Source organism: Bufo bufo, chromosome 8 (assembly GCF_905171765.1).
Source record: "Bufo bufo chromosome 8, aBufBuf1.1, whole genome shotgun sequence".
In the NCBI taxonomy this organism is placed as follows: domain Eukaryota; kingdom Metazoa; phylum Chordata; class Amphibia; order Anura; family Bufonidae; genus Bufo; species Bufo bufo.
In genome coordinates this window covers 8702499-8730396 of record NC_053396.1, presented here as the reverse complement: position 1 = coordinate 8730396, position 27898 = coordinate 8702499, and the positions used below count along the sequence as shown (strand labels likewise).

General features: G+C 47.5%; 1 protein-coding gene across 3 annotated transcripts; it reads right to left on the bottom strand.

Annotated features, from left to right (window-relative positions):
- Window positions 1-1155: 1155 nt before the first annotated feature.
- Window positions 1156-27813, bottom strand: LRSAM1 (leucine rich repeat and sterile alpha motif containing 1). Of its 3 annotated transcripts, none has more exons than XM_040442701.1 (25): window positions 27673-27813; window positions 21949-22056; window positions 21380-21436; window positions 20696-20740; window positions 20310-20387; window positions 20157-20225; window positions 19938-20022; window positions 17471-17592; window positions 16246-16336; window positions 16038-16168; window positions 15642-15671; window positions 12972-13094; window positions 12754-12893; window positions 12527-12571; window positions 12307-12377; window positions 11886-11985; window positions 10828-10915; window positions 10467-10541; window positions 8143-8223; window positions 4158-4253; window positions 3665-3763; window positions 3453-3584; window positions 3294-3366; window positions 2333-2469; window positions 1156-1909 (listed from the first exon to the last, which is right to left on the bottom strand). In XM_040442701.1, the coding sequence occupies exons 2-25, from the start codon at window positions 22021-22023 to the stop codon at window positions 1784-1786; spliced, it is 2169 nt and encodes a 722-aa protein (XP_040298635.1). In that variant the 5' UTR covers window positions 22024-22056; window positions 27673-27813; the 3' UTR covers window positions 1156-1783. The 3 variants fall into 3 exon arrangements, with proteins under 3 accessions (XP_040298635.1, XP_040298636.1, XP_040298637.1); XM_040442702.1 differs by having other exon boundaries at window positions 12754-12887; XM_040442703.1 differs by lacking the exon at window positions 8143-8223.
- Window positions 27814-27898: the final 85 nt, after the last annotated feature.

Below are 27898 nucleotides of genomic sequence, written 5' to 3'. Positions count from 1 at the left end.
AAGGGTTAAAAGCATCCCAGAATGCTCCCCCCGGTCACCTGTTCCTGCAGCGTTTAACTGGACGGTCAATGATTCGCCTGCTGTCCGGGAGGGGGGCAGAGTCCGGTTACACATGAGCGTTCTATGGCCCCTAGACCCCTATAATGACCTCAGGTCCGGGAAACTGATTCCCCCCCCATAAACGTGACTCCTGCTTGTAAGACGGCACGCATTTTTTAACAGCGCTGTCCTTTGTATTGACAGATTTGGTAAAGTGATAAAAACGAAATGGCGCTTCACGGTGAAGCGAGCAGGCATACGTAGGAAGGGGTCCGAAATCCCCTCCGCGGATCAAAATTGGGAGGGTAAAGGGCGTTACTGATGTCAGGAACCGGAGGTCTATTATGATCTGATCGGTGAGGGTCCGGAGGCTAGAGCCCCCCCCCCTCATCACTAAAATGGCTCCGCTAAACCCCCTTCATTTCTGATTGTCTCTTCTCAGGGAGCAGCGTCTTCGTCGGACCAATACCTGGACACGCGCCTTGTCCAGATGGGACGATCCCTTTAAAAGGGTTTCCTGAGATTTATATACTAATGGCCTATCCTCTGGATCTGATCAGTGGGGGTCCACCACCCAGGACAGCAGCAGCGCCGCAGCTTTCCCTAGGCCGTGTGACGTCACGTTCATTGGTCACATGACCTAGCCGCAGCTCATCCCCATTGCTGTTAATGAGACTGAGCCGCGATACCAAGCACAACCACTCTACGGCGCGCCAGTGATCGGAGGGGGGGGGGGGTCTAGGGTTTCGGACCCCACTTATCAGATACTCATAGGTCATCAGTATAGGTCTCGGAAAACTCTTTTAAAGGGATTGTCCCATCTGGACATTAATGGGATATATGGATGTGCCATAAATGTCCGATAGGGAAGGGGGTCCCCACCTCTGGGACCTGCTTGTATCTCAACAACAATGGACGCAGCGCACACATGGTGTCCTCTCCATTCACTGCTATGCTGAGCGCGCCCGTGCGCCTATTTTCGGAAGCCCCATAGCAGCTCATTTGAGAGAGGAGCGGGTCCCAGAGAGGAGACCTCCACCTATCGGACATTTACACCCCTTTAAAGGACCTCCTGTAACTGTAGTCACAAGCGCCGTTCGCCTTCCTAATTTTTGTTCTTTGGAATTTTTATTAATTTTTTTTTTTTTAACACCGCGTTCACATTCACAGTATTTCTCGTGGGTTTTTACCCCCTTTCATTCATGGGGGAGGAAAGAACCTCTAGATACAATATTTGGGAGGTGTCTCAAGCAACATGGCATCCTTCATACATACAGCAGGACAAAGGCAGACGGATACCTCCGAGCCGACTAAGCCAGGGACGTATTCCACGTCATCCTATAATGTAATAAATTAACCTATCGTACACGTAAAATTACATAGAAAATAAACAGTTTTACAAATGGCTTTAGCCTTTTTAAACCCTGGGCGGAAACAGCAGGATATATATATATATGGAGCTGAAATGACCCAAAAGAAACACCCCTCTCACCCCTGAGATACTCAAGTGTCAGTAAATAAAGCTGCGCAGGGAGCGAAGGAATATATAAGGGGCGAGAGGCGTCACAAAACCGCGACCGCGCCCTGCAATACTGTGACTATCCACTGGGGGCAGACTACAGAAGCATCGCTAGAGGTGGCATATGGAACTAGTCTACCGCTGCAGAGGGAGCCAGGTCTTTACAGCAAATTTTGTTCCTTCATGTAATGCCGGAGGGCAGCAGCGGTCTCCTCTTCTCTGTTCTTAAGTGCTCTGGTAGATGCGAATACGTTGGCTGATGTCCCTGCGGCACAGGGGGCACGTCTGGAGGGCGTCTCCGCAATTGCTGCAGCAGCAGACGTGACCGCAGGGGAGAAAGATCGCTTGGGCCTGAAAAAGAAAAAACGGCGTGGAGTTTGTAATATCAACCTTGGTCAGGGGTGGCCCTGTGGTTGCTTCTGATTGGCCGAGAGAGCCTTAATTAGCATACAATGCATGGAAGGACCCCCGTACGTTAGATTACCGTTGGCCAATCCAGAGCATTACAGAAGGGCTGGTCGACTCTCCCTCCCAAAGAAGGGTCGGGCGCAGTCAATTTTAATGAGAGAAACCCCTAACAGAGGTGTCTATCAGCAGTTTTCTTCTCCCTGAAAAAAACATGCATGCTCGGCCAAACTGAGCATGCATGTGTACAGCTACTGAAGGAGTATGGGCACTGTGATGGTGACATATACTACTTGGTATGACTCCAGTCATTAACCATCCCGATCATTCTCTACTTAGATTGCATGATATATACAGGATACATCTTACCTCGAGCTCCATGCACACCACGCACTCAGAGATCCTGTTCGCCACATCGGGTAATGGGAGTTTAGGAGAGCTCGGGCTGGGCTGGCCGGCTGGGGGGGCGCTGGGTCCCACCTCGGAGGGTGTCAGTTTGGGCGACTCTGTTTTGGAATGAGAAAGACTCACATTACAGCAGCATACTGGAGCGTTAATACTCATTAAGACAGGATCCTACAGACAAAAGAGCCTGGAAATTGATCTAGAAGGTGCAAACTGATCCAGAGATCAGATCTCCTGACCGGAGCAAACAAGCAGTTTTGGAAATACAGTTGATATGTTTGTAAGGACACAGCGGGGAACCAGAAGGGTCTGAATGATGAGGGTCCTACTTCCAAACCATCAGTCTTTACGGTGGCTCTCCCTAAAATAGAGTATGGCACTTTTGAGAACCCTTTAAATTAGCTACCATTGAGCACCCACCTATTCCTTATGAGACAAGAAGAAAAACGATGGGCAGAACTAATATACTGTTTATTGCTTAGTGCAAGCACCTCGGGGGCGGAGCATGGCACAGTCACTCTCCGCCCCTGCAGATCCTGTACTAGGCATAACACAGTATCGGTTATACCTAGAGTATTTGAAGCGGTTGTCCGGGTTCAGAGCTGAACCCGGACATATCTACATTTTTAACCAAGGCAGCCCCCCGGACTTGAGCATCAGAGCAGTTTATGCTCCGATGCTCTTTTTTGGGGCAAGGGAGCGCATCGGAGCATGATATGCTCCGATGCTAATATCAGGAGGGCTGCCTGGGTGAAATTATGGGAATGTCCGGGTTCAGCTCTGAACCCGGACAACCCCTTGAAGGGTGTTTTTCTATTAAGAATATTTATCACCTGTCTAAAGGAAAGGTTTGTCTCCAGCCAACCTCCTGGCCCCACAGATGGCCGCTCTACACAGGCTGCACATAGCAGGACCCATGAATTACCTCTCCTGAGTCTCCGAATCTCTCGAGCCTTCTCGATAATGGAGATCTGCAAGCCAACTTCCACAACGCCGATCTGCAGTGAGAGAAATACACCTCCATATAGAATCCTGCTTGAGCGTAGTAAAGCCATGAAAACGTAAGAAGATCCTGCACAATTACCTTCTGGAGATCAGCAGCCGTCATCTTCTCCAGCATCTCCAGACAGAACCTATGATGGGCAAATATAGGCAAATACTTCTCGGCTGAAAGCTCCCTGAGAAGGTCCACCAGTTCCTGCTCCAGCCCTTCCTCCTAAGAAACAGAGACAAAACCTTGAGTTCCAATGAAGATCAACTAGTTGACGAGAGGGTGTGAGGTGATCTAGAACCCACCTGAAGTCTGAGAGACAGAGGCTTCTGATTCAGGAGCCTCTGGTACTGGATCAGCCAATAGTTTTCTTGCTTGGCCTCGCTCTTTGCATCCATTTCCATCTGGAGAGAGAAAGATACTCCATTAATAAGACTACCCTACTGTGGCCACAAAATTACTAGTTGGGTACATTTCCATGCCATGGTCATAGTTTTCTCTTAAAGGGGTTGTCTGGTGTAGAAAACCCATATTCTTCGTTAATGGGATGGGGAGTCTTCACTCTGGAAGACCTAGCCATCGATTTCAATGGGTTACTTGTAATACTTCATTTTGCCTGCGGTGGTGCTGTAGGGAAACTGAACACTTCTTGCCAGGTTCCCCAGCCGATCACAAAAGATCAATGGAGGTTCCAGCTGCAGGACAAGCTAAGATCAGAAGATAATCTTCGGGGCACCCTTCTAACAAAAAAGGATGGTTCATAGTGGACGACCCCTTTAAGATCTCTGAAGAACTCACCAGTACGGCCAACAGCTCTTCTTCTCTCTGTTTCTTGTCCTTAAGAAGCTGCTGCAGGAGATCACTTAGTGCCTGGCGCTGCTCCGCTATCATCCACTGGTGCAAGAAAAACACAGTCAAATACAAGAGGTAATTGGGACCACCGAACACATTTTTGGAGCAAATTTAGTCTTGGGGAAGGGGCAGGATCCTAACCTAATTGGACTATATATATTGCACAAAGATGGGATTGGAGGGGGGGGGTACTGGGGGCAGCAGTGGGTCAAGCGTGATCTATTGATGGATGACCTGCTAATAGGAAGCAATGGTGCAAAAAAATAAATAAAAACAATGAATCGAGCAATTCACCTTCATGTACCCAAGGCATAACTTTCTGTGATAGAGGGTAGGGTCTTTAGTAGGGTATTGGCATTTGGGCCTAGGTTAGCCCTACAGTATAAAAAATGTATATGTATCTGTTTAAGAATCAGACATGTAGTGGTGTGAGAAAGCATTACCCCAAATGAAACTCCAAAATTGTGACCTGCAGTACCACTTTTCACCACACCAACAGGGATAGTTTTTATTGCATAGACAACAATGCAACAGCGCCACCTTCTAAGGTTGTGAAGTCAGAACAAATGTTAATGTAATTAACTATGGAATGAAGCAAACCACAGAGATGTCTGGTGCCGCCTATCAGTCAGCACAAGCTGCTTCACTATCTGCATATTTCACAGGAGGAGGAGAAGCTGCTCCTTTAAATGAAGAATTAAAAGGGGAATGAACCATAATGGCGGGAGCGTGCATACTTCTGCTATATATGTGACTAGTATCAGGGTGATGAGATTTGGATTTATTGTTACCAGTGACACAAAACAAGAAAACATATAACTGAAAAGACAAGAACAAAAATAACACAAAGCTAAGGACATAAAGGAAACACAGAAGAAAGACGCAAAGAAGGAGGAGAACAAGATTTCTAAAACTGACCTCTCATCCTAACTGCATTATAGGAGTTCAACTAAGCTGTTAGGGGTTTGTCTGTCAACATGCTCGCTGACTGTGTCCAGTAGAGACTGAACAAATGTACGTACAAAGTGACTGCACCAGCAGAATAGTGAGTGCAGCTCTGGAGTATAATACAGGATGTAACTCAGGATCAGTACAGGATAAGTAATGTATGTACACAGTGACTGCACCAGCAGAATAGTGAGTGCAGCTCTGGAGTATAATACAGGATGTAACTCAGGATCAGTACAAGATAAGTAATGTATGTACACAGTGACTGCACCAGCAGAATAGTGAGTGCAGCTCTGGAGTATAATACAGGATGTAACTCAGGATCAGTACAGGATAAGTAATGTATGTACACAGTGACTGCACCAGCAGAATAGTGAGTGCAGCTCTGGGGTATAATACAGGATGTAACTCAGGATCAGTACAGGATAAGTAATGTATGTACACAGTGACTGCACTAGCAGAATAGTGAGTGCAGCTCTGGAGTATAATACAGGATGTAACTCAGGATCAGTACAAGATAAGTAATGTATGTACACAGTGACTGCACCAGCAGAATAGTGAGTGCAGCTCTGGAGTATAATACAGGATGTAACTCAGGATCAGTACAGGATAAGTAATGTATGTACACAGTGACTGCACCAGCAGAATAGTGAGTGCAGCTCTGGGGTATAATACAGGATGTAACTCAGGATCAGTACAGGATAAGTAATGTATGTACACAGTGACTGCACTAGCAGAATAGTGAGTGCAGCTCTGGAGTGTAATACAGGATGTAACTCAGGATCAGTACAGGATAAGTAATGTATGTACACAGTGACTGCACCAGCAGAATAGTGAGTGCAGCTCCGGAGTATAATACAGGATGTAACTCAGGATCAGTACAGGATAAGTAATGTAATGTATGTACACAGTGACTGCACCAGCAGAATAGTGAGTGCAGCTCCGGAGTATAATACAGGATGTAACTCAGGATCAGTACAGGATAAGTAATGTATGTACACAGTGACTGCACCAGCAGAATAGTGAGTGCAGCTCTGGAGTATAATACAGGATGTAACTCAGGATCAGTACAGGATAAGTAATGTATGTACACAGTGACTGCACCAGCAGAATAGTGAGTGCAGCTCTGGAGTATAATACAGGATGGAACTCAGGATCAGTACAGGATAAGTAATGTATGTACACAGTGACTCCACCAGCAGAATAGTGAGTGCAGCTCTGGAGTATAATACAGGATGTAACTCAGGATCAGTACAGGATAAGTAATGTATGTACACAGTGACTGCACCAGCAGAATAGTGAGTGCAGCTCTGGAGTATAATACAGGATGTAACTCAGGATCAGTACAGGATAAGTAATGTATGTACACAGTGACTGCACCAGCAGAATAGTGAGTGCAGCTCTGGAATATAATACAGGATGTAACTCAGGATCAGTACAGGATAAGTGATGTATGTACACAGTGACTCCACCAGCAGAATAGTGAGTGCAGCTCTGGGGTATAATACAGGATGTAACTCAGGATCAGTACAGGATAAGTCAAGTATGTACCAGTACATGATAAGTGATGTATGTACACAGTGACTGCACCAGCAGAATAGTGAGTGCAGCTCTGGAGTATAATACAGGATGTAACTCAGGATCAGTACAGGATAAGTAATGTATGTACACAGTGACTGCACCAGCAGAATAGTGAGTGCAGCTCTGGAATATAATACAGGATGTAACTCAGGATCAGTACAGGATAAGTGATGTATGTACACAGTGACTGCACCAGCAGAATAGTGAGTGCAGCTCTGAAGAATGTATGTACACATGACTCTGCTGTGGATCTGATCAATTGGTATTAACTCTTTTCATCATTAATAGCGACATCTTCCATTCCGTGTGCTTTTCTTGTTATACTCTGGATCTCCACAGATGGCGACACATTATTCTGTTATTTTCCTGAGGTTTAAGTTGAGGGGGATTTCTCATCACAGAAAACATATTAATACGGTGTCTGGTTTCCAGGTCCCCCTGTGGGAAATTGCTCTGATTCTGCAAGGGGAATCCATGGTCAACCTCGCCGTTCCCTGCAGTGACCACTACAGGGCAGAAGTAGTATAACATGCGGCCAGTCAGCTGGACAACCTGCATCTGCCAGAGCAGATAGTCTTCTTAGAAGGGGGTCCTAACCATGCAAGGGACCCCGCACCTAACCTCATGTCTGTAGGATGACGAGACTTGAAAACTATAGATTTAAAATATTGTATTTTGATGCATCAGTTCAGATTCCCTATGTCAAGTTTCCACTAGGGGTGGAGCTAGAAATAAGGGGCGGGGCTGTGACAACCTGCCATACACTTTCCTGGTCGTTACTTTTTTGGTGAAGCAACTTTTTGAATTTCAAGTTTTTATTCACTTTTTTTTCTACTTGTCCCTTAAAATTTGCCATTGGAGTCTGGCCACCAAGAGACGAGACATAAGACCCCCGAGCGTTAGTGACGGGAAAGGACAAGACTGACGAACGGACAAGACACCAGATAAGACTGAAAGCAAGACGCCCGAGGCAACCATTATAATATGAAGCTGCAGTGAGGCTCGAGGCACTGGCTACCTGATGCCTCACTGGTCCCAATCCCAGCTATTCTGATCTTATATGAAGATACTATTATAACACCAGCGGGCCGTCCTTACGAAGGGCAGCATTTAAAGGGGATGCACAGGACTAGAAAAACATTTAAAAGGGCTTGTCCATCCCTGTGCAAGAGTTCTATCTCGTGTTGCAGCTCCACTAAAGTGAACATAGCGGCGCTGCAATACCGCACACAACCTGGGGACAGGCGTGGCGCTGTTTCTGGAAGACGGCAGCTATGTTTTTCTCATCCCTTTAATAATGACTGGAAAATCCCCCACCCCTGACGCCCAGGCAGCAAAAAACCAAAATATATAAGAAGCTTCCGGGAATTTTTTTTTCAGACCTCCCGGGGTAACCACATACCTGAAGTTCCTCCGTTTCCAGTTCTTGCCTCTTTACCTCCAGCTGAGTCAGATGCATTAACTCAGCTTCTATTAATAAAATCTAGACAGAAGATGAGACAGCAGGGGTCGGATGAAAAGGATCTCACCATCAGGAGTGATCGTGCTGATGGAGCAAAGCCTTTGGGGGGGGGTGGGGTGTTGGGGGACCTCTGCAGCAGCCTAGGGGTTAACTCCCAGGGTTGCAGCATTAGGTTAGGTATTGCAATGCATGCATCAGACGTCTAATGCTACCTGCATACAACGCAAAACAAAAGTAGCGCCGCACCGGTTCGCAGGTTGCGTGAGGTATTGCAGCTCAGCCCCATTCACTTCAATAGGGGTGTGCTGCAATACCGGACACAACCTGAGGACGGGGGCGGCACTGTTTTTCAAATGCCAAGCAAATGCTTAACTAACAATTTCCCAATCGGTTTGGCTCTCATGGGGCAAGGAACATACATCTGCCCAATAGTAGATCCCTCCTCTGGTTAGGAGGGGATTCATGTAATTGCTATTTGAGCAATTTCCTGCTAAATTCTTCCGAAAAGCTACCAGGAAGTGTCTACAGAGCGACGTCGTAACTGGGGGTTGAGGCAGGATAGTCGCCGTCCATAGAAATACATTGAGTCATGCGACGTGCAGCCTTTTTCATACACAAATTTTCAGCCAATGAGCAAAGGCTTTACTCCCAGACATCTCACAGCTGAGGGTTTCGTTACAATGGATCCAGCCTAGACAATGAGCTTTTCACATCAGCGCCACAAATCTCTCTCCTGTCCTGATTATGAGAACACTGAATAGACTGGATGCAACTGTAGCAAATGCTCAGCGGTGAAAAGTTATTGGATCTTATGGGCATTTCAGCGTCCGGGTGCAAACAAGCAATGTTGCTATTCATTGACAGCAAGCAGGAATGGACATGTAGAACTTATACCAGTCGAAAGATTTGTGTATTTTGAGATAAGCGGCGGTGACTGGTAGCACTTCATAGAGGTAGCGGTTAAACGTAAAATCGCTTTTTCGTGTCTACGGCCTATAACCTCCACAATGGAGACGGCAGATTCTCCCCATTTTCTTCATCGAGAGATGTGGCGAGAGAATAAAACAAAAAGGAGCAAAAGCCAGGCGGAGGAGGAGAGCAAAACAACATGCTAAAATGTCAGCGATGAAGGGGAGCGCAGTCCATCTACTGAACCCTGGGGCCAAAGTGTTTACTGAAGAGGATACGATAAAACTGTATTTCCCAGTGTCAGGCAGCAGCCTGCACAATACACCGCGCGTCCACTCTTAGGGGTGTCCCAGGACTGTAATATTCATGGCCTCCTGTCCTAAGGATCAGATCGGTAGAGGTCAGGCTCCTGGCACCCCCATCCGCCAGCTCCTCGTTCCCTGCGTTGGTTCCCAGTGGCTGTGCCAGGTACTGCAACTACACTGCCCGCAGCTGTGCCATCTAGGCTAGGGCATGTGTCGCACCAATGTCGCGCAACATTTTCTGTAATCATAGTCAATGGTGTCGCAAAGCGACATGCTGCAACTTGGACGAATTCTTTGCCTTTTTCGTGCGACACTGTTGACCATCGTTATATAAAAGGTCATGCGACTTTTCGACGACACATGTTGCTGTGTAGCCCTAGCCTAAAAGGGGTTATCCGAGATGCGCCGCGGTCCCATGCAGAGACGACACTTCTAGGATCGCGTGCCATACATTGGGACACGTGATCCCAACCTGGAATCATAATCTGCAGAGCAAGCATGAGTCTGAATCTCGTGCTGCGAGAGATACACACTTAAGCAGGAGCAAAGGGTTCTCACCTCAGGCTGGGAACACATACCCAATGTATGGAATGTGATCCCGGAAGTGGCAGCCGCATGGGGTCACGACGCATATCAGATAGCCCCTTTAAGTAGATGGGAGAGAGCTGCAATACCAGGGACAGCCACTACAAAATGTATGGTGCTCTATCTGGCAATCAATGATAGTGTGGTGCAGCAGGATAGACCCCCATCTATCCCATATTGATGACCTAGCCCAGAGATGCTCAACCTACAGCCCTCCAAAACTACAACTCCCACCATGCCCTTCTGTAGGCTGTCCTGGAATTATGGGAGTTGTAGTTTTCCAACAGCTGGAGGGCCGCAGGTTGAGCATGCCTGACCTAGCCTAAGGACAGGCCATGAATATCAATGTCCTGAAAACCCCTTTAAACGCTGTATTATGAAAAGTTCTGCAGAATCTCTGATGTACTTTACGTTTTCTTTACACCTTTCAAGATCTCTGCTTGAGATTTGTCTACACAAACCCACCTGTTCTCGTATCTGCCGATGCATCAGATCTTTCTTCAACTGCAGGGCCTCAAAGGCGGCCTTCTGAATTTCTGACTGGAAGTGAAAGAGTTAACAACCGTTATGCGTTTTCTGCACCTGCGCATGGTTGGGCTCCGCTCACGAGACCATGTCCGTTTTGAGGGCCGCAAAACATGGACACTGGCCGCGTGCACCCTGGACTGCGGTGCAGACCCATTGACTTCAATGGGTCCGCGATCTGCAGGATGCAGCGAGGAATAGGACATGTCCTATATTTTGGGATGCGGCCGCATGGACCAAGAGCTCTGCGGTCTGCAAAACGGACACGGCCGTCGTGTGAATGGAGAGACGTCTTCCTTACCTCCTGCAGGATCTGGCTGATGGCTTTACTCTGATCCAGTTGCTGCCACATCTGGATCTGCTGAATCTTGCGATCCATCTCGGCCAAGCTGTTAACAGGGGCAATGGGCACGTATTAGACATTAAATCTCTTTCGGTATGGTCCTCTACTGATGATCCCCCCGAGGCTGCATACAAACTACTCCACCTAATCTCCTAGTGTTCTATAGCACGTCCATCCTAACTTCCTATGTCTTCTCTGCTTGTCAGAGGAGGAGTATGCTACTGCACTTGCTCAGCATCCCCTCTGACAAGCAGAGAAGATGCTGCAGGTTTAGAGACAGACTGCTCACCACACCAGGGATCCCTCCACACCGCAACATAGAAGATCCTGATGTAACAACAGGGACCTCCGCGGATCAAGAGAACAGGGGTCCCGTATCAGGGACTGCCAGAGAAAGTAGAGCACAGCACTCGGCTATTTCCGGCAGTCTGATGATTTCATGCTCGACCTGCCACTCCATTCATGATCAGTGGGGGGCCCTAGCCATCAGATACTTATCCCCTTATCCTGTGGATAGGGTATACGTTTGTATCCTAGGACAACTCCTTTAAAGGAACACGGGCTAGTACATGGCCTGAAGGGGTGCAACATGACACAGGATGCCATAGCGAGATTCCCTGTGCTATGCTCGGCCCTTCGTGCCTTGCACCAGACATACTACAGTGTTTACGTTTTCCACGGAGTGTCCCTTTAAAGCTATGTTTAGCCTGAGAAGCCTCTGACGAGTCAATAGTCGCCAAAGCCATGGACAAAGAGAGAGAGCTTCTTCTAGTAATGTTAGACTTTCCCTTTAAGTCCCGTAGCTGTAAACAATAAGGATGTTTTGCAAATCACTTATCACCGACTGAGCCGATCCCCACGGCCGCACAGATAGGAAATAATTGACGGACAGTCAGTGATCCCCTAGTCTAATCATTAGCATGCGCCGGTTATTAGCTGACTTATGATGAGGCACTGCACAATCATTGACAGCTCGGGCGTGTCGCTCGTGTCAGTGGTGGATTTTTCCATCTCACCTGGAGCAGGTCTGATAAACCATCTCCCGGCGCCGGGACTCGATGGCCACCTGCAGCAGCTTGTTCTTGTAACTTTCCACCAACATCTGCTGCATTGCAGCTAAAGAGAGAGAGAGAGAGAGAAGAAAATGCCATCAGGACACATGTAATGCAGGTTGGAGCAGGATTTATTGCCATTGGAAACCCAGTAGCTATAGGGGGTGGCAAGGGTAGCAATTGCAAAGGACACATAGACTACATGATATGGTGCAGTATGCTATATATTGAGCACTGCATCCCATGACGGTCCAGAATCTCAGACTCAAGGCTGTCCATATAGCTACTGAAGGGTTTGCTATCCAGCTTTCAGAGGCACTTGAATGGCACCACGCAGAAATCCTGGAGCACAGAGGTGTCAGGTGAAGAAAGGGGCAGCACTTACACGCCACCTCCTTACGACGTAGGTTGTCAGCTTCTTCCTGGGTAATTGCCATAAGATGCTCCATTTTAATCCTGCAAAGCAGATGTGTGTAAGATAGACGGAAACATAAACAGACAGATAGATAAATAGATAGTGAGGAGATAGATATTAGATAGACAGATAGATAACCATCCACCCAAGGCTCTAATAATGAAGATTTGGGTATATTACTGCCACCCACCTCTCATCCTCCAGGGATTTCAGAATAGACTCGCTCTGCTTTTGTCTGCAAAATAATGAGAATATTTAATGAGACTTCGCACCTACTGCAAAATGAAAAAAAAAAAAAAAAGTGGTCTCCGCTGTAGGGAAATACAGAAGGAGCAGAGCGTTGCAATCCCCACCGATCAGCCATTTATAGGGCATGCCCTATACTCTGTGTATATTGATGCGAATACGTGCACTTACCTGCGGTTCTCCTCCAGCAGGTGAGAGATCCGGTACGAGATCCCCTTCTCCATCAGTTTGAGCTGTTCCTGCAGCTTCTGCCGGTCATTCTGCAGCTGACGATGATGCTCTGTCAGACCCTTCTCCAACCGCGACTGCTCCTGAGCAAACAGAGATTCAGACCCCCAATATATGCGATATGATGGGCCTGCCACCACACAGGGGCACCGCGCACTCACCTCCCGCACCGTCTGTAAGATCTCATTCTTCTGAGAGTTACTCTGTAGGAAAAGCTGGGCGTGTTCTCGCTGCCCCAGGTCCAGGCGACGCTCAAAATCTAGTTTTTCTAACATTTTCTGTTCCTGGAAAAAAAAAGGCAAAGGATGAAATGAAGAAAAGATGCTGACCCATGTATAATAATGTCAAATATACAATACAATACTAAAATATATAATACAGTACTAAAAGAAGCACCTAGGATTTGGAGAAGGAAAATAAGAAAAAAAAATTTTTTCATCAGATCTCAGATCAGACTCTAAAATCAGACCCCTATGCTCCATCCGCCTCAGATCAGATCTCCCATCCGCCTCAGATCAGACCCCCGTGAGCCTCAAATCAGACCCCCGTGAGCCTCAAATCAGACCCCCGTGATCCTCAGAATAAACCCCCATTATCCTCAGATAACACCCCCATCAGCCTTAGATCACACCCCCGTGAGCCTCAAATCAGACCCCCGTGAGCCTCAAATCAGACCTTAATGAGCCTCAAATCAGACCCTAATGAGCCTCAAATCAGACCCCCATGATCGTCAGAATAAACCCCCATTATCCTCAGATCACACCCCCCATCAGCCTCAGATCACACCCTCCATCAGCCTCAGATCACACCCCCATCAGCCTCAGATCACCCCCCCCATCAGCCTCAGATCACCCCCCCCCATCAGCCTCAGATCACCCCCCCCCCCATCAGCCTCAGATCACCCCCCCCCCATCAGCCTCAGACCAGACCCCCATCAGCTTCAGATCAGATGTTAATATAAATAAATAAACATACCTTTCCTGCTCAGGATGGTGCTGCTTCTCTGCCGATCTACTCGCCGCTCCCTGGTCTTCTTCCAGTCCACGCTGCACTGTGACCTGATGTCGCACAGCGTCAGGTCATAGCGCGCGCCTATGTGCACTACATCCTGACGCTGTAAGCCAGTCAGGACAGAGTGCAGGGCGAAGCCTGGAAGAAGACCAGGGAGCGGCGAATAGAGCCGTGCAGCACTTCCCTCACTACTCCCTGTGTCTCCTGCATACGGATGTCATTAGCATTCTGACTGTAAGCCACTTTTCCCTTCACTTTCTTTTTTTTTGGGGGGGGGGGATGTGTTTTATAGTCCAAAAAATACGATATGATAATACTAGAAAAATACATAATACCGTACAATTCTAATATATAATAAAAAAAACTATCATTTATAATTTACTGCTATAATAATATTTAATAAAATACAATACTATAGTATTATATAATATACTGGTATAAAAATATATAATCCAATACTATAAAAATATATAATTTATTGGTATAATACAATACTATCATAATATATCATTTACTGCTATGTTTCGCCATAAGACGCACCTAGATTTTAGAGGAGAACAATAACAAAAGAAGAAATTTTCATCAGACCTCAGCTCAGACCCCCAATGTTAATAAGTCCCCCAATCAGACCTCCATGTGAATGACCCCCATGCTGAGATCAGATAAAATAAATTAAAAAAAATCTACTTATTTCTAGCCGTGCGCTGTGCTGTGACCCGACACGCACAGCGTGAGGTCACTGCGAGCCGACGTCTTCACACTGTGTCACAGCACAGCGAGTGGCCAAGGACCAGGGAGCGGTAAGTATAGAGCTCGGGGACTGCTGCATTCCCCACTTCCCGATCCTCCTGTACTAATGAGCGCTTCCATAATGAAAGCGCTCATTAGAATTCGCTCCATAAGACGAACTGAAAAAGTGCGTCTTATAGGGCGAAAAATATGGTAATAGAATATAATAATTCAATTTGCCCCCATTGCCACAATATGCCCCCATTGTCTGATAGGTGTGGGTCCCACCTCTGCGACCCGCACCTACAAGGAGAACGGAGCGGGGAGAGCTGTGGCTGGAGGACCCTGCCCCTGCTCCCATTCTTTTATATGGGGCAGACGGAAATAGCGGAGCCAGCGCTCGGCTATTTTCGGCGGCCCCATAGAAATTAATGGAGGGCGGCTGTGCATGCGCAGTGCTCCCTCTGTTCATTTCCCCGCTCCGTTCTCGTTGTAGGTGCGGGTTCCAGAGGTGGCGATATGCCCCCATTGTATGTGATGGGAATACACCTTTAAAGGGGTTTCTGGGACTGATGACCTGTTGATGAGCAGCTCCATACATCATGTAGTGGCCGTTCTCAGGTACTGCAGCTCAGCTTCCATTCAAGTTGTATGGTTGAGAGTCACCGCTCCATTCACACAGGAGACTCAGGGACCCCCGTGTGTTAGTCATCATAGGGGAACCAGCACTCGGAATCCCAGCATTCACACATCGATCACCTACATTTAACACTTCGTGTGCCCTAACAGCAGGACTGTAGGTGTGTAAGGGGTCTCACAGTCCTCAAACGTGGCCTGAAGCTAAATCCACCCCCCCCCCATTCCCAATTAATCCTCCAATCAAATGGTTAACCCTTCAAGATGCGCGGTTCCTCCGATTCCGGTCACTTAGCGGGAGCGTATAACAGGCTGCTCATGCCCTCTACTGCCAAAAAACATTGCTCCAGACTAAGGACCTGCACCTCCTAAAGCGGGCGGTCATCAAGCGGCTAAAAACAGGGAAAAAACGGAAAACTTCTGGGTTTTACTCATCCTATCAGAGACCGACTCACCTTTCTCTTCTCATATTCGGAAAATTTGTTCTGCAAGACAGAGAAGACCGGATTATGACAAGCTCTGACTAACAGGTGTTTCCATTCGCTGGCAGTAAGAAGAGATTTTGAAAATGGTGACGAATTGGAAAATACATGAAAAAGTGGCAGAAGGAGATATATGAAACCCCTTTAACTTTCCGAGTCTCTTATGTGCCCAGATCTGACCACTGGATGATACAGGCCCAAAGCCTGAGGCTGTACTACTGAGACAGACCTCATATACAGGAGCGAGTTCAACACGGCTGCTAGGCAGGTGCAGTTTACATTACTTATGCTCTACCAATGGAGGGGGGTGTCTCTTCCCTATAGATAGTTATCCCGCTCTGACGGACCTGTCCCGCAACAGATACCAACCTGCCATTCAGTCTCCTCTTTCAAAGACATCAAAAGAGCGCCATCTACTGTGTCTGCCGCAGCATCGCAGGCGTCGTTCTCCAGGACAGAGAGCAGGTACTGGGAGGGTGGGCAGTACTTTATGCCCAGCTCTGCGGGGAGAAGATCTGATTGTGATGGTGACCCGTGATACATCCACTACTCCCCGAAGTTACAAAGTCACGCTTACCCTTGCATAGATACTGCTGGATCGCCTCTGTCCCCTCGCTGCACACTGAGGCTGGGGGGAAGACCATCCCCAAAGAGTCCAGAGTCAGGGTCTATAAAGAAAGAGGAGAGGCCATGACTGTAACAAATGAATAAATGAATATGAATTAATATCGCCCTCTGCAGTTGTCTTATCCATCTCTGGGAAAGCTGGGTGACAACCAATATGGCTGCATCACAACTCCCACAGTGTCCGTCACCTGACTTCCCAGGGTCCTTAAAGGGGTTCTCCAGAAATAATGATTTTTTTTGGCAAGTGTCCTCACCCTGCCTCTTAAACAAAAGAGTCATACCTACCTGCTACAGGTTGCCTTCTGCTGAAGACAGACATTGGTTGCAGTGAAGCATGTGACCATGCCCATAAATACCGCATGGACAGCGGGGAGGCAGCAAGGAGCATCAGAGCAGCGGGGGCAGGTAAATATGAATATTCTGTTTATGGAGAGAGGCAGGGGCACTTGCAAAAAAAATATAGTTATTTATTCCCGGAGAACCCCTTTAAACCCCCTTCATGACACATATGTACGTGGTGTGTATGGAGTGGGCTTAGGAAATGACCTTGCACCAAATGCGGCAGGTGATAAGGAAGCGGATGTCCACTAGAGGGAGCTCACTGCATACAATCATACATTGAGACTGGTGAGGCTCCCTCTAGTGGTAGAAGACAAACTGTATCTTTCACATTTAGGGCCCATTCACATGACTGTATTTTTCTGTCCGCATCCGTTCCGCAATTTTGCGGCTCGGATGCGGACCCATTCATTTCAATGGGGGCCTCAAAAACTGCGGCCCCCTCAGAAAAGATAGAACATGTCCTATTCTTATCAGTTTTTGTGGACAAGAATAGGCATTTCGATCATATGGAAGGACGCTCCGATCTGCAAAAACAGATACGGTTGTGTGAATGAGCCCTTAAATCAAGGCAAGGGATTTGGAGCTCTGTACCAGAAAGATGCAGATGTGACTGGTCAGTGAGAAATGTATTTAGGGGTCCCACGACTACTAGAAAGAAGATTCCTCAGCCCTAGGCAGGTTTTAGGTGAATGATCCTCCATGCCATTAAAGGGACGGCTGCAATCTGCCCCTGTATGAGTGTTTGTGCTCATAGAGGGGGTCTAGGACATCCACACAGGGCCTACAGATAGATATACAGGACAGACTGCTGGATCACAAGTTCCATTAATTACCTCCAAGGTGCGGACATGGGCCAGGGCCGGAGGAAGCTCGCTCAGTCTATTCTCGCTGATGTTCAACGTACGTAGACAGCGCAGACTACCGACGGTTGGAGGAAGCAGCTTCAGCTTATTCCCTGGTAAGAAACCGACATAAATGTTACCCAGATCATCTCTGGATCACCTCTGAGATGTTTCTACACCTTGTTTGGAGTCACCTGTGGTAAATTCAGCAGATAGGACATGATTTGGAAACACACAGCCCTGTCCTATATAAGATCTCACAGCTGACAATGCAGATCAGAGCAGAAACCGAGCCATGAGGAGGAGAGAACTGCCTGTAGAGCTCAGAGACAGGATTGTGTGGAGGCACAGATCTGGAGAAGGGGGCAAAAAATGTCAGCGGCACTGAAGGTTCCCAAGAGCACAGGGACCTCCATAATTCTTACATGGAAGAAGAAGAACGAGGACTCTTCTTAGAGCTGGTCGACCCAACAAGGGCCGTGGTAAGAACGGTGACCAAGAACCCAATGGTCACTCTGGCTGAGCGCCAAGGATCCTGTGTGTAGATGGGAGAAACTTCCAGAAGGTCGGCCATCACTGCAGCCCCCACCAATCTGAGCTTTATGGCAGAGCGGCCAGAAAGAAGCCTCTCCTCAGTAAAAGGTACAGGAAAGCCGCCTGGTGTTTGTAAAAAAAGCAGCTCAAGTACCCTCAGACAGTGAGAAACAAGATTCTCTGGCCTGATGGAACCAAGATTGAACTATTTGGGCTCAATTCTAAGCATCATGTCTGGAGGAAACCAGGCGCTGCTCATCACCTGCCCCATACCATCCCTACAGTGAAGCATGGTGGGGGGACAGGGAGACTGGTCAGGGTGGAGGGAAAGCTGAATGGAGCAAAGTACAGAGATATTCTTAATGAGAACCTGATCCAGAGCTCTGGACCTCGGACTGGGCCGAAGGTTCACCTTCCAACAAGACAATGACCCTAAGACCACGTCCAGGACAACACAGGAGCGGCTGAGGGACAACTCTGTGAATGTCCCTGAGTGGCCCAGCCAAAGCAATGAACCTAATAGAACGTCTCTGGAGAGACCTGAAGATGGCTGTCCACCGACGGCGCCATCCAACCTGACAGAGCCTGACAGAAAGGGACTGAAGACTTATGTCCCGAGGAAAGGGGCTCAAGACTTATGTCCCGAGGAAAGGGGCTCAAGACTTATGTCCCGAGGAAAGGGGCTCAAGACTTATGTCCCGAGGAAAGGGGCTCAAGACTTATGTCCCGAGGAAAGGGGCTCAAGACTTATGTCCCGAGGAAAGGGGCTCAAGACTTATGTCCCGAGGAAAGGGGCTCAAGACTTATGTCCCGAGGAAAGGGGCTCAAGACTTATGTCCCGAGGAAAGGGGCTCAAGACTTATGTCCCGAGGAAAGGGGCTCAAGACTTATGTCCCGAGGAAAGGGGCTCAAGACTTATGTCCCGAGGAAAGGGGCTCAAGACTTATGTCCCGAGGAAAGGGGCTCAAGACTTATGTCCCGAGGAAAGGGGCTCAAGACTTATGTCCCGAGGAAAGGGGCTCAAGACTTATGTCCCGAGGAAAGGGGCTCAAGACTTATGTCCCGAGGAAAGGGGCTCAAGACTTATGTCCCGAGGAAAGGGGCTCAAGACTTATGTCCCGAGGAAAGGGGCTCAAGACTTATGTCCCGAGGAAAGGGGCTCAAGACTTATGTCCCGAGGAAAGGGGCTCAAGACTTATGTCCCGAGGAAAGGGGCTCAAGACTTATGTCCCGAGGAAAGGGGCTCAAGACTTATGTCCCGAGGAAAGGGGCTCAAGACTTATGTTCCGAGGAAAGGGGCTGAAGACTTTCCGAACACATTGTATAATGTGTACGGCCAGCTTAAAGGGGTATTCCCATCTTGGACATTGTGGGTATATTTCTAGGGGCACCTAACCTTAGAACGGAGCCCGCAACGTGCTAGATGGCGCACCACACATACGCGGCTGCCCTCCATTCATTTCTATGGGAAGTCCCAGTGAAATGAATGGGAAATGAACTGTGCAAGCGCGGCCACCATTCCATTCACTCCTATGGATGGAGCTTACAGAAATAGCTGAGCCAACACTCAACTATTTTCAGCAATACCATAGAAATGAAAAGAAAGCGGCTGCTCCCTCTGGCGCTATGAGGGCTCCGTTCTAAGTATAGGTGCAGGTCCCAGAGGCGGGAGCCGCTCTCATCAGACATTGGATATCCTAGCAATATGTCCCCAATGTACAGGATGGAAATACCCCTTTTTAAAAAAAATGTGCAGCTGTGTGAGCAAGGAAGGTTCTGAGCCTCTGTGCGGAAGTCATGTTTCCATTCACTGACAGCAAGCAGAGCTTTAGACAATGGTGAGGAATTGAAACACAACGTCTATTGGAAAGCCTTGCTTATTATGTAGGGAAGATTTTCCATGGAGTTCGACGACTGCACCCACCTTTCACATTCAGGGTCTGCAGTTGGATCAAATCCCCGATGGAATCAGGGAGCGAACGCAAGACGTTCCGTTCCACGTTCAGCACCTGAGAGATGAAAAATGGAGAATAGAAATAGACTCAGTCTTAAATGCCTGGTCTTACACCTCAGGGGCCCTCCATTACGGTCTATTAATGCCCCCCCATCCCCTTCATTAACATCATGGTCGCCGTTCATTTACCTGTAAGGATTTCAGCAGTCCTATGTCAGCAGGGAGGGACGACATCTGGTTATCATGGAGATCAAGAACCTAAGCGGAAAAAATAAAAACTGGCTGGGATGAATGACGTCTGAAGGTAGGTGATCTGCAGTACATGGGGCTGTAGGTACCTACCTTTAAGGCGGCTAAGTCCAGGATTTGGCAGGACTTGGGAAGCAGAGAAGTCAAAAAATTGCTGTGAAGAATCAACACCTGTGAAGAGAAACCCATTCAGACGTCCTTCCCTAAAACACTCTGTGCTGCTGGGGGACACTGCTCCTATCACTAAGTAGAGTGTGGTGAAATCCGGTCACTGCCTCCTAGGAGATCAGCAGGCTCCTATCCTGAAATACTCTGTGCTGCTGGTAACCACACACCTCTTGCTATCAGCCTGTGCTGTCCGTCCTCCCATCACACATATATATATATATATATATAGGCTCCTCCGAGCTGTAATTAACGGACAAAGACGTGTCCTGGATGCTGAGAGTTATAGTCCCAGAGCAGAGGATATTACTGACCTTCTTCTGAAGGACCCGACAGGTGGAGAAAGCAGCATCAGGGACCTGAAATCAAGACAGAGCGGGAGGATGGGAGTGATCATTCATTATAGATAGATAGATAGATAGATAGATAGGAGATAGAAGAAAGATAGATAGATAGATAATATATAATAGATAGATAGATAGATAGATAGATAGGAGATAGATAGATAGATAGATAGATATGTGATAGATAGATAGATAGATAGATAGATAGATAGATAGATAGATAGATATTAGATAGATAATATATAATAGATAGATAATAGATAGATAGATAGATAGATAGATAGATAGATAGATAGATAGATAGATAGGAGATAGATAGATAGATAGATAGATAGATAGATAGATAATAGATAGATAGATAGATAGATAGAAGAAAGATAGATAGATAGATAATAGATAGATAGATAATATATAATAGATAATAGATAGATAGATAATAAATAGATAGATAATTTATAATAGATGGATGGATAATATATAATAGATAATAGATAGATAATAGATAGATAGATAGATAGATAGATAAGAGATAGATAATATATAATAGATAATAGATAGATAGATAGATAATAAATAGATAGATAATATATAATAGATAGATGGATGATAGATAGATAATATATAATAGATAATAGATGGATATTAGATTCACACCTCGGATAATTCACATTTTGAGATGTCCAGGATTTCGTCCGCTCCCGCCTCCTTCGTCTGTAAATATAGGAATATAACTCAGTCGGCCCGGACACTGACTGATGTAGCAGAGATGAATTTGTCATTTATCTCTTTTACCTGCAGTCATTCTAGACCCACCAATAACACAACATGACTTCAACCAAAAGTACAACCTCAGCTCTGCTATATCTGTCTTAAAGGGGGAAACCCTTGTGACCACACATCTCACCGTGGTCGTGTATTTGGCAGATGAGGGGACACCTGTTGGGTCACCTCTGCCGGGAGCGGCTCAACATTTTGTATAAAAAAGAATATGGGTCTCATTTAAGTGTCAGATGCTGCATCAGCACTGCTGTATCACTGCCATGGCAGCACACAATGAAGGTCAGTACCGGGGCCCCTAGGTAGGTGGTTCTGGACTGTGCTGGAAATGTGACAGAACCTGAGAAGACGATCAGTGATGGAGAACGAGTGCAAGCTCTTCTGCTCCACTGAGCCCACATCAGTGAGGTCATCTCCTGGCAGGAGATCAGCGGCGGCCGGCTTACCAGGCACATCTGATATTCTAGGCGTTTTCTCGCCTCCCCGCTCGGCTTCTGCTTCTTGAAGAACAGCGGCATCATAACTGGCAGCGCGATCCTCCGACAGACAGCGAGCTGTAAGAGAAGACATGCAGAGCTCAGCCTGGCAACTCCAGCAGACCACTCCCTGACAGCAGCCGCTGCAAGCACAGGGCGCGCAGAGACCGCAGGGGGACGCTGGCAGCCAGGGGACTTTGGAACCGGCAGAGGGGACAACTGCATACTATAAGATGGGGGGGGGGAAGGGGGGGACCTAGAACCGGCAGAGGGGACAACTGCATACTATAAGATGGGGGGGGGGGACCTAGAACCGGCAGAGGGGACAACTGCATACTATGAGCCGGGAGGGGGGGGACCTAGAACCGGCAGAGGGGACAACTGCATACTATGAGCCGGGAGGGGGGGGACCTAGAACCAGCAGAGGGGACAACTGCATAATATGAGCCGGGAGGGGGGGGACCTAGAACCGGCAGAGGGGACAACTGCATACTAACAGACAAAGGGGACAACTGCATACTATAAGATGGGGGGGGGGGATCTAGTACAGACAGAGGGGACAACTGCATACTATGAGCCGGGGGGGGGGGGGACCTAGAACCAGCAGAGGGGACAACTGCATACTATAAGATAGTGGGGGGGGGATCTAGTAATCTAGTACAGGCAGGGGACAACTGCATACTATGAGCCGGGGGGGGGGGGGGACCTAGAACCGGCAGAGGGGACAACTGCATACTATAAGATGGGGGGGGGGGGGGATCTAGTAAAGGCAGGGGAGGCAACTGCATACTAACAGACAGAGGGGACAACTACATACTATGAGCCGGGGGGGGGGGGGGACCTAGAATCGGCAGAGGGGACAACTGAATACTTTAAGAGGGGGGGGGGATTTAGTACAGGCAGGGGAGGCAACTGCATACTATGAGACGGGGAGGGGGAGCTAGAACCGGCAGGGGGGACAACTGCATGCTAACAGACAGGGGGATCTAGACCAGGCTGAAGGGACAACTGCATACTATGAGACCGGAGGGGGGGTTATCTAGTACAGGCAGGGGAGGCAACTGCATACTAACAGACAGAGGGATCTAGAACCAGCAGAGGGGACAACTGCATACTAACATATGGGGGTGATCTAGAACTGACAGGAGATAACCGCGTTCTGGCAGCCAGGGGACTCTAGAACCGGCAGAGGGAACAGCTGCATACTAACAGACGGGGGTAATCTAGAACATGTAGAGGAAGCAACCATATACTACCACTCGGGGTAAGATAGAAAAGGCAGAGAAGTGAACACCCGCTCACCGACCCTCAGGGGAATCTTCTAGAACAACCCGACAAAGTTCTCCTGACAGATAGAAATCATCAACCAGAACAACGTCCCAATAAATGACTATTCTGGAATCTGCAATTATTGAGGGCGATCGCATAGAAGAAGGTGCGGCACAGAACATGTATATTAATGTGACCGCAGCACCCAGTGATTCACAGCCAGAACTCAGAACAAACTCACCTCTGCTCAACCTGCCCGGGGATCACATAGTATCATCACTGCTCCACAGACCGACTGCGTGCGATACAGTCTGCTGAGCTGTGTATCTAAGCCCATCATGTGTGATACTGTCTGCTGAGCTGTGTATCTAATCCTATCCTGTGTGATACTGTCTGCTGAGCTGTGTATCTAATCCTATCCTGTGTGATACTGTCTTCTGAGCTGTGTATCTAATCCTACCATGTGTGATACTGTCTGCTGAGCTGTGTATCTAATCCTATCCTGTGTGATACTGTCTGCTGAGCTGTGTATCTAATCCTATCCTGTGTGATACTGTCTGCTGAGCTGTGTATCTAAGCCCATCATGTGTGATACTGTCTGCTGAGCTGTGTATCTAATCCTATCCTGTGTGATACTGTCTGCTGAGCTGTGTATCTAATCCTATCCTGTGTGATACTGTCTTCTGAGCTGTGTATCTAATCCTACCATGTGTGATACTGTCTGCTGAGCTGTGTATCTAATCCTATCCTGTGTGATACTGTCTGCTGAGCTGTGTATCTAATCCTATCCTGTGTGATACTGTCTGCTGAGCTGTGTATCTAAGCCCATCATGTGTGATACTGTCTGATGAGCTGTGTATCTAATCCTATCCTGTGTGATACTGTCTGCTGAGCTGTGTATCTAATCCTATCCTGTGTGATACTGTCTTCTGAGCTGTGTATCTAATCCTACCATGTGTGATACTGTCTGCTGAGCTGTGTATCTAATCCTATCCTGTGTGATACTGTCTGCTGAGCTGTGTATCTAATCCTATCCTGTGTGATACTGTCTTCTGAGCTGTGTATCTAATCCTACCATGTGTGATACTGTCTGCTGAGCTGTGTATCTAATCCTATCCTGTGTGATACTGTCTGCTGAGCTGTGTATCTAATCCTATCCTGTGTGATACTATCTGCTGAGGTGTATCTAATCCTATTATGTGTGATACTGTCTGCTAAACTGTGTATCTAATCCTATCCTGTGTGGTACAGTCTTCTGAGCTGTGTATCTAATCCTATCCTGTGTGATACTGTCTGCAGAGCTGTGTATCTAATCCTATCCTGTGTGATACTGTCTGCTGAGCTGTGTATCTAATCCTATCCTGTGTGATACTATCTTCTGAGAGGTGTATCTAATCCTATTATGTGTGATACTGTCTGCTAAACTGTGTATCTAATCCTATCCTGTGTGGTACAGTCTTCTGAGCTGTGTATCTAATCCTATCCTGTGTGATACTGTCTGCAGAGCTGTGTATCTAATCCTATCCTGTGTGATACTGCCTGCTGAGCTGTGTATCTAATCCTATCCTGTGTGATACTGTCTGCTGAGCTGTGTATCTAATCCTATCCTGTGTGATACTGTCTGCTGAGCTGTGTATCTAATCCTATCCTGTGTGATACTCCCTGCTGAGCTGTGTATCTAATCCTATCCTGTGTGATACTGTCTGCTGAGCTGTGTATCTAATCCTGTCCTGTATGATACTGTCTGCTGAGCTGTGTATCTAATCCTATCCTGTGTGATACTGTCTGCTGAGCTGTGTATCTAATCCTATGCTGTGTGATACTGTCTGCTGAGCTGTGTATCTAATCCTATCCTGTGTGATACTATCTGCTGAGAGGTGTATCTAATCCTATTATGTGTGATACTGTCTGCTAAACTGTGTATCTAATCCTATCCTGTGTGATACAGTCTTCTGAGCTGTGTATCTAATCCTATCCTGTGTGATACTGTCTGCTGAGCTGTGTATCTAATCCTATCCTGTGTGATACTGTCTGCTGAGCTGTGTATCTAATCCTATCCTGTGTGATACTGTCCGCTGAGCTGTGTATCTAATCCTATCATGTGTGATACTGTCTGCTGAGCTGTGTATCTAATCCTATCCTGTGTGATACTGTCTGCTGAGCTGTGTATCTAATCCTATCCTGTGTGATACTGTCCGCTGAGCTGTGTATCTAATCCTATCCTGTGTGATACTGTCCGCTGAGCTGTGTATCTAATCCTATCCTGTGTGATACTGTCTGCTGAGCTGTGTATCTAATCCTATCCTGTGTGATACTGTCTGCTGAGCTGTGTATCTAATCCTATCCTGTGTGATACTGTCTGCTGAGCTGTGTATCTAATCCTATCCTGTGTGATACTGTCCGCTGAGCTGTGTATCTAATCCTATCCTCTGTGATACTGTCTGCTGAGCTGTGTATCTAATCCTATCATGTGCGATACTGTCTGCTGAGCTGTGTATCTAATCCTATCATGTGCGATACTGTCTGCTGAGCTGTGTATCTAATCCTATCCTGTGTGATACTGTCTGCTGAGCTGTGTATCTAATCCTATCATGTGCGATACTGTCTGCTGAGCTGTGTATCTAATCCTATCCTGTGTGATACTGTCTGCTGAGCTGTGTATCTAATCCTATCCTGTGTGATACTGTCTGCTGAGCTGTGTATCTAATACTATCCTGTGTGATACTGTCTGCTGAGCTGTGTATCTAATCCTATCCTGTGTGATACTGTCTGCTGAGCTGTGTATCTAATCCTATCCTGTGTGATACTGTCTGCTGAGCTGTGTATCTAATCCTATCCTGTGTGATACTGTGTGCTGAGCTGTGTATCTAATCCTATCCTGTGTGATACTGCCTGCTGAGCTGTGTATCTAATCCTATCCTGTGTGATACTGTCTGCTGAGTTGTGTAACTAGCCTGTGACATGCCGCTGAGCTCCAGCTTCCTCCCGGTGTCACGTGTACACGCGTGTAGATATACCGCATTCCTCGGAGGTGTACATACAAACAGCCCTGAGGTTATGTTCGCAGGTAATCTGATTGGATCAGAGAATGAGGACACGCAGGGAAACGGCACGTATCTAAGCTGCCTGCCCTCAGGATATAAACACTCATCGAGAAAAAAATAAATACTGCCCCCCCCCCATAGAAATGTCGGATTGCTGCAAAACTCGTCTCACATTAAACTATTAAAGGGAACCTGTCACCGGGATTGTGTGCATAGAGCTGCATATGCAAATTAACCTGAGATGAGTCCTGTATGTGAGAGGAGTCAGGGCCAGGACTCATCTCAGGTTAATTTGCATATGTATTAAATCGGTTTTTTTCCACAATAAAAGCACACAGAGCTATGGGGACTGGGTATTGCGGATGTGCCAGCGGCGATCTAGCAGCCCATGTCCTCAGCTCTATGCACACAATCCCGGTGACAGGTTCCCTTTAAAGGCGAGGTCTGATTAGACACTGGGTCTTGCCAGTGCTGCCCTTTAAAAAAAAAAAAAAAAAAAAAAAAGTGTCTCAGGGGCTATTTTTGGGCAGTGTACCTTTTAGAGAGAGAACGTTGACTGAGGACATTCGGCGGGTTATCTCGGCACTTCACCAGCCTACCGATCTATTGCTGCCCAAAAAAAGAGGGTGACGCCCCACTTGGCATGCAGAATAGCTCAGCCTGGACCAGCGCTGGGCATAGACCTGTACTGAAGTCGATGTGGGGCATCAGCCTCTGTGAATCGGCAGCGTAAGGCTGTGTTCACATTACGTTTTTGCATAAGTGTAGAATACCGCCATGATACACCCTGCACAGACCGGCAAAAAAACCTACACCGCATTTTTACAATGCCACCCTAGGCTGGCGAATGCTGCTGTGTGGCAGCTGTCCGAGGCATCCTTGGAATGTGCCCGTCATGCGTATACGTTAAACATGGGACAAAAACCTGATGTGAACACGGCCCAAGACCAGAGACGTCGTTTCATCCCCAGAGACTTATTCAGATCAGTAAAAGTTGCCCCTCTGCCCACTTTGATGCCAGTTCTTGTGCCCACAACCTGTCCCGGGCTGAACTCCGCTGACACGGGGCGTCACCCTCTCCGAAGTCATTTAACCCTTTAAGTGACACTCTCCTGTGCCCACTTTGATGCCCACTTTTGTGCCAGTCATTTCTTTGAACTGGTTCCCCCTCAGCTTTTTATTTATTTTTTTTACTGGGAAAAGTTCTCCTCAGAATCAATAGAGAAAACATGACAAATACTAATGACGAGAATAAGAAGCCACCTCCACCTCCAGACATACAGGAGCCTAAAGCGGAGCAGCCACAGTACAGAGCAGCTTTACTGACAGGAGCAGTCCCATAGAAGCCGCCACGTAAGGTGTGACGGGGGCCGGTACTCACCGATGAGGGGCGCTACAGGGTCACACCGGAGCCCCTCACCGTCCTGTCAGCCCCTCCAGCTCTACAGCCAGCCATCTGACTCTTCCGGGTGTCCAAGCGTCGTCACGTGACCCACAGAGCACGCCCCTTTCAGGGCTCCCTCTAGCGCTCAGTCGGCGCATAGCATTCCAAGGCTTCTAACAGACCGGTTATAAGATTTGTAGATTTACCGGGTAAGTGATACATT